This window comes from Sinocyclocheilus anshuiensis, unplaced genomic scaffold, assembly GCF_001515605.1.
Source record: "Sinocyclocheilus anshuiensis isolate Anshui unplaced genomic scaffold, SAMN03320099.WGS_v1.1 scaffold840, whole genome shotgun sequence".
NCBI classification, from domain to species: domain Eukaryota; kingdom Metazoa; phylum Chordata; class Actinopteri; order Cypriniformes; family Cyprinidae; genus Sinocyclocheilus; species Sinocyclocheilus anshuiensis.
In genome coordinates, this window is record NW_015552598.1 from 1,013,026 (window position 1) to 1,021,666 (window position 8,641).

Consider the following 8,641-nt stretch of genomic DNA (forward strand, 5'->3'; position numbering starts at 1 on the left):
TCTGTGAAACCCACAGCTATTCAAAGGGTCTCGGCGTTCCTTGCCTAAGGCGACGGCTTTCATCTTGGCTGTGGGGACTAATTGACGGGGATCTTCAAATGCGTCGCTAATGTTGTGAGCATCTGTGAGAGAGACGATGTAAATGTGCTCACTCTTGCCTTTTAAAGTCCATGATGTATGATGAAGAACAGCTCACATAGAAGTTACTTTCAAACCAAGCAGCGTTTTGTTGGTCAACAGGGTGAATTCACGTAAGCAACTTGAACATGATGTGAACAAATGCCTCCCTGTGTCGATTTCTATTGAAATGACTGGATTTTGCCTGAGAAAATTCGCCGAACAAAAGTAAATGTGACCGAGAAAGAGAAAGGGTGGCACAGTTTGGGGTCATAATATTGAGTGATTCTGTCAGTACAACATCCTGGTCCCTCCAAAGGCCGCCTACCAGTCTTTTCCTCTTTAAATATTGTGATTTAGAGTTTACATCAACTGTATCGCTAAATAACAGGGACAAAAGGTCAGCATTTTGGAAGAGAGAGATAAAAGATGAACACTATAGCTACTGGCTGCTGCACAGAGGTGTGCTGACAGAGAACAACAAACTTTTGAATCCCTGGCGGTCACGAGTAAGAGGAAAATTTCACATCTGCAAGGCTATGGATACTTTCCTGTGCTATTGACTTTGGAAAATTAGCACACTTTGGGGGTTTTCGCTGAGGAGAAGAGGAATTTCGACCGCTGACTTTCCCATAGTAATCTTTTTTGAGACTTCGGTCAAAGGTCAAGTCATGTTTCTGGTGTGTAATTTCATATGCAGTGGTAATTTTTTGTTTTATTTTAACGCCCGTGAAAATATCCGGTCATACTATTATTAATATTTTTGATTGTACAGATTTTAGGGTTTGTTTTCTACCTAAAAGGACATAATTTATAACACAGTGCATTCGGAATGTAAAAGAAAAATAGGTATGTGACAATCTATTATTACCAACTGTGTTATTAGGCCAGGCAGCCTCTGAGGCCATTAAGAATTGTTGTTTTTTTTGTGACAAACCCTCGTAACAAGAGACCTGGGTGGAATATATTCTCGCTGACACCGTGAACACAAGCTCTAGTTTCAGTTTTGGGAAATTATCAACACACCTTATGCTGTAAAATTATACCGTGATGATGGACAGCAGCCCTTGACTGCTTAGTAGACCCCACAATTATTATTGTTCGCGAGCTGGAGAACTTCAAAAGAGATGCCTGAGTGACGTCACCTCACGGTCCCACAATATTATTACAGAGAGAGAGAGAGAGAGAGAGTGAGAGAGTGAGAGTGAGAGTGAGAGAGAGAGAGAGAGAGAGAGAGCTTTTATTCCTCATCTCGGACGATGAACAGAGTAGTTGTAGCAAAAGGAGCCTGAGAACGTATTTTACATTGGTAAGTTGCGAAAATGCTTTTATTATTTAATGAATGTGCATATTAGCAGACTCTTTGCATGCCACAATTAACTAGTTGACAACAACAAACGCGTTTGCGACTTTAAATCTGTTTTTGTATAAATCTGATAACTTTTTATTACATACGTTTTACCATAGTCGTTAAACTACTTTTTATGTGGCTTAATTGTATAGCTAGTTGTATCCTTTTGACTTACGCCTCTGCAATCGTTTAACCAGCAACTTAATGCAGTTCTTGTAGAATAGCTAGCCTATCTGATGATTATGTCGTTTATGGCGAGCAAGTCAAACTATTTTTTTTTTTGAATAAATCAGACTTAAAAAGTGCTAAAAGCTAAATATATGTTGGGTTATATTTGATTGCTGAACTCCTTGCTGATCTTTACTCATCTTGGGTTGTCTTCAAATTCAAGGACGCTGCTGGAAAGCTGTGGGATACAGGGAATCATCGTGAATATGTGGATTTTACGCCATCTGCTGGTGCTTTTAATGCACCTGGTCCTCGGAAGCCTTGCACAGCGATTCTCCAATGGCTATTATTATCAGGACATAGTTAATGGAAATGGAAATGGAAATGGCAATGGGGAGAGTAAGTTAGCCTAATCATTTCATGTTTTCATGTGTGCAAAATACTGTAACAAACCAGCAAACAAAAGCTAGTTTGCTGATACTATAGTATGACATGTAGCCTACGTAGAATCAACAACATTCTAACTTTTGTCACTTATCATAGAATAAAATTGATATAAATTGTAAAGTTTTTGTATATATTTTTTAATTGTTTAAAATTTCTGAACAAGCATATTTGTTATAAACTCAGTGGGAATTATAGTTATACAGTATATATTTGTATAGTAATAATCAGTGTTGGAGAGTAACTATAGTTAGCCTACATACAAAAATTATTTTAAGATTAACTATTTTTTCCAAGGCATTGTTAGATGCCAGTGTTACCAGCTGTAGCTATACAAAGATTTGATTTAAAAAATCATAACTATTAAACTATATCTTATGATTTTAAATCTGTAGCCTATTTAACCTCGGAACAATCTCAAAGTAAAAAGAAGTGTGACTAAAGTCCAATTTTGTGGTGGCTGTGCTTTAAAATTAAATTATTATAATTTTAATTCAAGTGATGAAGGATTTTGTGTGTTGAGTACTACTGTAATGTTTACCCTGCCTGATTTAAATGTTTGAAAATGATGAACATTAAATGATGAATGAACAGTTAAAAACATTCTAATTTTAGAAAAGCAATCAAAAAGTAATCAAATGTAATTAGTTACATTATTTTGATAAAGTAATTGAAATAGTTACAGTACTTATTACATTTGAAATAGGTAACTTGTAATCTGTAACCTATTAGCCTACATTTCCAAAGTAACCTTCCCAACACTGGTAATAACATAGTTTTAATATACATTTAGGATGGTTAAGACATCACAAAAATGTGAACTCTATCACAAATCCATCAAAAATTCACTTTTGCATAGTTGAACAAACAAACATAGCCTACAATATAACAAATAATAGCCTACTTTACTCTCTTTGAAGAGTTTATTCACTTACTTAATGTTTATTTTTAGTCTACTTCCACAAGATCCGTCTTCACGTTGAGTCTCCTGAAACTCTAGTGTCGGCTGTCCAGGGGAGTAACGCTACACTGCCGTGTCATTACCGCTACGAGCCTGCGCTCAGCGCGCCGCGCAAAACGCGGGTCAAGTGGTTCTGGCAGCCGGTGAGCGGCGAGGGGCAGGAGCGTGACGTCATGGTGGCCATCGGCACACGTCACCGGAGTTACGGAGACTTCAAAGGACGAGTGCGGCTCCGCCGAAGCGCCCCGGGCGATGCGTCTCTCGTCATCAACCCGCTACAGTCCGACGACACCGGCCGTTACCGGTGTGAAATTATTGATGGTCTAGAAGACGAGAGCGTGACGGTGCAGCTGAAGTTTCGAGGTGCGTCACAGATTAACTCCTATCTAAAGCAAAGTGCGTTACAGCTACCTAAACACTATCATTTTATTACTTTAAGATGTAGTATTATATTATCAATTATATATTGTATTAATATAGTATTTTATATAGTATTTATATAAAATGTTTATATTAACAATTTATTGTCTGATATTAACAACTACAAAATCTATGTAGGCCTATATTTGTAGCCTAGCCTACTTTATTTATTTATTATATAATTTATCCCCCCAAAAATTGGCAAACCCTAATTATCTAATTATATTTAATGATCTTTTATCTTTAACAAAATTTTGCTAATCTTCAGTGCTCTTGTGCTCCACAGGTGTGGTGTTCCCCTATCACTCCTCTAGGGGGCGCTATCTGATGAACTTTCATGAGGCTAAGGAGGCATGTGAGAAGCAGGATGCACACCTGGCTACTTTTGAACAGCTCTACGCTTCTTGGGATGAAGGGCTGGACTGGTGTAACGCTGGGTGGCTCATGGATGGGACGGCACAATATCCCGTCGTAGAGCCACGAGAGGCTTGTGGTGGCACCGAACTGGCACCTGGTGTACGGAGCTACGGCGTTCGGGACAAAAGTCTGGACCGGTTTGATGCCTTCTGCTTCACTTCGTCCATTAGAGGTAATAACGTTTGTATATATTTAGTGGAGTTTTTATGTATCCTCATATAACTTCATCTAGTCCTGGCTTATGCTGATTGGTTTCCGTGAAATCTGGTCAGACAAACATTTAAAATTTTCCATAGCTGTGCTTTAACAGGTGTTTTACTTTTTTAATTCGGACAAAGATGAATTAATGGTAATTTCGGCTCAGGATACAGTACATGTGGCTGCAATTGCTCATTCTGGAAAATGTTCCTATTTTAAAAATACAAGTTGAGGATGACAAGTTGGGTGAACCTGGCAACAAGGATTAATTATAAAATGGCCGTCTTCCTTGTTTTCATCAGTCATGCATATGTTTTAAAGCTGTTTGCCTTGATATGTCAGTCGTATTTTGTTACCTTGGGTCAATTATTGGCATTAATTTCTGAGGTTAAGTCATATTTATTTTTAAGTTGCCAAATATGATGTGACAAGTTACTTTATGTCTTTCTTCAATGTCAGGAGAGGTCTACTTCCTGCAACATCACTTCAAACTAAATTTCACAGAGGCGGTGGAGGCTTGTCAGAGCGATGGAGGTCGTATTGCTAAAGTTGGCCAGTTATACGCAGCCTGGAGGTTTGTGGGATTGGACCAGTGTGATGCAGGCTGGTTGGCTGACGGTAGTGTACGTTACCCAATCATCCAACCCAGGATGAACTGTGGTACATCAGAACCAGGGGTGCGCAGCTTTGGCTTCCCTCCAAAGCATTTAAAACATGGCGTGTTTTGCTACAAAGTCCGCTGGTAAAATATACAATTCATTTTAAATGTATAAACACTTTTGTGAAAACCACAGTGAATAGTACTTCTTTTTCTACACTATTGATTTTCAAATCATAATAATGTGTTTGTATTGTGTCTTGTTTTGATTTGAAATGTCCTGGAATTCCTACCAAATTTACACTGCAAAGCTGGCACAGAGGTGCTTCTGAAGTGGCATTTACACAGTTTAATGCTGCTCAGAGGTGGCATAAATGCATTTACACAGCAAATACAATTGTATGCTTGGTATTAAGAGCTGAGGTAGGTCAGAGCCAGCTTAATTTAGTCTTTAGTTTTATGCAGCATTATGTCTTTACACACAATTTTGAGCAGGCACAGAACAGCCCTAACTCAGCTGTGTAAAGATGCCTAAAATGTTCTGTTGGAAAATTTAATTTCAAGTGCTAACTTGGATATTTACACTTTAAAACTTAAAACAGAATGAAGGTTAAAACTAACTTTGTGTGGTCATCACTTTTTATACAGCATGTACAGTTCTACTATGTTTTAGGCCTAAATCCTGAAATTGATGGTGGGTGATTCTTTAAACACTTTTGTGATCTGATTGCTTGTATTATGTAGCATTTTAATGCAAATAATCAGTTAGTCGGTGCCATCTGCTGGTATGCATGTATGCATGACTTCTTACTATTATCTGAGACGTCGTAATCCAAAAAGCCAAATTTCATGTCAATAAATATTTTTTCCTAAATAAACTATTCTGTACGTGTTTACTTTAGTCATTTCAAATGTTCAGACAACTCAATAAATCAGTGCGTATTTGTGTTTTGGAACAAGTCAGCCTTGTCCCCATAGATAAGCATGATATTCAAGTAAGTTTCTTATCCTGACCAGCAGGCGCACCAAAGTGAGTCAGCGGAATCCTGCCAAAGCCACTAGAAGGCAAGCCTGCAACCAACCATTAGCCGAAAAAGCGTAACGGCTAAAGCTAACGCTTCCGGTCTGGCAGTAGGTGAGAAAGGAGATCAGAGGCCCTTTTTTAATGGATGCCAATGGAGGAGAGGCTTCACTACGCTGAATAAACTGCTTTTAGAGGAAACGGCTTATCATGTAATGAATCGACAGCCTATCTGCTAATCTTCAACATGTTTTACACGAAATAATACTTTTGGATTGAACTATTTTTAGAGTTTACCACAAAAAAAAAATCAGTTTTATAAGAGAAGTCACTGACTTTTTGCGACAGGTGGGATTCAGCTTACGGCACTTCTCATTCATTCCTATAGAGCTCCGGACGTCACGAGACCCATTCTGTTTACACCACCATGCTGGCAGGCAGGGACAGCCGGGAGCGAGTGAATATGAAATGAATGGCGCCAGCATGAGTTTCAAGGCAACAGAGTTCACTGCATACTTTAATTCAAAAGACATAGACCTGTACATAGCATAACAGATCCCTATAATGCCCCTGTGGTGCTTTTAACGTGTTTCAATAAAGTAATGGATAGATTTCCTGACCAGTATCCTGATATCTACAACCTCATCAACTTTCCCTCCTAACGTTACTCCGGAGACTCGTTAAAAGCCTACAAAAGCCTGGAGGGGTACAAATGGATGCAATCTAATTTTTCGATGAATATTCAACCTGCTATGTCGTCACTGGAAGGGTAAGTCAACTGTGTTGTTAGCTAACGTAATCGACCCTAGCTGTCCTTGTAGGAAGCCAGCATAGCTATATCACTGTGAGTACAGTAGACATCATAAATGTCATGAAATCTTACCCGTTTAATCCCAAATTTTGTGTTGGTTAGCATGTTTTATTGCAGTGAACCATTTTAGTCGTCTATCGGGATCCTTAGGAATACGATAAAATGATTTCCCCTTTGCTTTATTGGACAATCGCGTATATATATATAAAAATACGACATTGCGAAAATTGCGACATTGGCGTATTATATATATGAAAATGTGTATTTTTGAATTAAAGATAAGTTATAGATTTAATATGGGCTGCTTTTGGTGCTTGACACTTTTTTTATTGGTCATTTTGTGTGTTTTACGAATAAGAGTAAGAGAATAAGACTATAAGGTTAAGAAGCTTACATTTTACGTAAATGTAAATTGTTATTTCTCTATTTTGCAATAAAAGACGGCTTCCCTGATTGATCACGTCTCGGGTAGATTGCATGTTTTCTTGCGCGGCTGGATGTTGGACTCATGAAAAATAATCACGTAGTTTGTATTTGCCAAAACTGATTTACTGAAGTCAAAACATGGACGGAATTGGCGTTAGCGCGAGCTCTGCTTAATTGTGAAGTGGGAGCGACCAGCCAGCAGAGGATTCTGCAGCCTTCCTCAAACAGTTATGTTCAGGATTTTCTGATTTACTTAACGAATACTGCGTGAGGGGGCAAGAAACAGGCCAAGGGAGGTCACGTACGGGACACATAAATTAAGCCCAATTATACGGGATGGTTGGCAACCCTAGCCCCTGGCATCCTTGCGCCCAGCAGCTGTCCACCATGTTGAAATAGTAAGGTTTGTAAGGTCTAAATAGTCTGGTTTTAAATTATTGTTGTACAACTGTCGATACCAATGCTACAGCCGCTCTAGCGCTCTCCTGATGGCCTGCCAAAATGGCGGAGTTTAGATTGCGTGACGTCAACCTCCGGAGCTCTATGGTATCCGTAAACGGCGATTGAGTGTCGCACAACTCTGACTGAAATTCAATGGCGTCAAGGCTGTAATGTGATCTGTTATTAAGGGACACGTGATCCAAGTTAGCCGTTATGCTTTCTCCAATAGTAAGTAATACAGACCCTCTCATCTCCCTATAGTAAGATAATCTCTGATCCCGCCGCCCCGCGTCAAAGAAGTAAAACAACAACAACACACACTCGGTTTAAGAGCAACTCAACATCCTTCATGCCGGTGTCACTGAGTTTCTCTTTAGCCTTAAGCCAGTTATGGGAGGGGATATGATTACCCCACCCTTTCCACAGGATTTCATGATCCCTTGGCGTCAAAGTTGTTCTTTATTTACACCTGCTTCCCAAACATGAATGGAAGGCAGGGGAGGAATAGCACATGAAAAGCTAGCAGTGTTCCTCAGTCTGGCTTTTTCACTCTGCTAACTGCTCATAAAAGATGCACAGTGTTAGGTAAGAGAGGTATATAAAGAACTTTTAGTTTTTTTCTTATCCCTTGAGAAAATGTCATGAAGTAGGCACTGTTTTGTTTGCCGTATAATTGAGGTCTTGGATGTTGAGTAAATGTTGGGTCATGTTCACATATACTGTCCTTTTTTTGACCCGTCTCAACAATATACGTTCGATAGATACTATGTATGTAGTATATAAAAGGCTCTATGTGTATATGGTGTAAATACATATATGCAGTGGCCACAAAAAGTATTTGGACATTTAAATTAATCATGCATCATTTGTTGCAAATGCCACTTGATTTGATAGGCTATATTCTATCTAAAGCAATGATGTACTTGTCTAAACATTATTTGGGTGCACAATGTACAGCATGAAAATTTAACATTTCCTAATTTTGTAAATATTTTTTCCAGGCATGGAAACAGTGACAATCAATGAAAGTGTTAAAAAATAATTGAAAAGTCATGTAAATTTGTGTTGATATTGCCATTGTTTGTTCAGTCTCCATAAAATCTGTATCTAATCACAAATAATTGAAAATGTCATGCCGGAGAAGTTATGTAAATACATTGGTCAGGTTGTGGGAACCCTGAATAGAGTAAACATTCAACTTAATCCTTATGATAATTTGGGGTAGAATTACTGTTTATATATTGACTAAATAGAGGCTAAGTTCCAAG

The 8,641-nt window shown here is 38.6% G+C and overlaps 1 protein-coding gene across 1 annotated transcript; it reads left to right on the plus strand.

Moving 5' to 3' along the window:
* The first annotated feature begins 1,367 nt into the window (after positions 1 to 1,367).
* On the plus strand, positions 1,368 to 5,554 carry LOC107665688 (hyaluronan and proteoglycan link protein 3-like). Its single transcript, XM_016456671.1, has 5 exons — positions 1,368 to 1,426; positions 1,860 to 2,035; positions 3,033 to 3,404; positions 3,748 to 4,050; positions 4,536 to 5,554. Exons 2-5 carry the CDS (start codon positions 1,903 to 1,905, stop codon positions 4,820 to 4,822), a joined length of 1,095 nt encoding a protein of 364 aa, XP_016312157.1. The 5' UTR covers positions 1,368 to 1,426; positions 1,860 to 1,902; the 3' UTR covers positions 4,823 to 5,554.
* The last annotated feature ends 3,087 nt before the right edge of the window (positions 5,555 to 8,641 follow it).

Excerpts from the sequence above, each read along its gene's own strand:
- LOC107665688 (XM_016456671.1), top strand. The coding sequence starts at position 1,903 with ATGTGGATTTTACGCCATCTGCTGGTGCTTTTAATGCACCTGGTCCTC. Across the intron at positions 2,036-3,032 it reads TGGAAATGGCAATGGGGAGA|TCTACTTCCACAAGATCCGT; the intron begins GTAAGTTAGCCT and ends GTTTATTTTTAG. Across the intron at positions 4,051-4,535 it reads CTTCACTTCGTCCATTAGAG|GAGAGGTCTACTTCCTGCAA; the intron begins GTAATAACGTTT and ends CTTCAATGTCAG.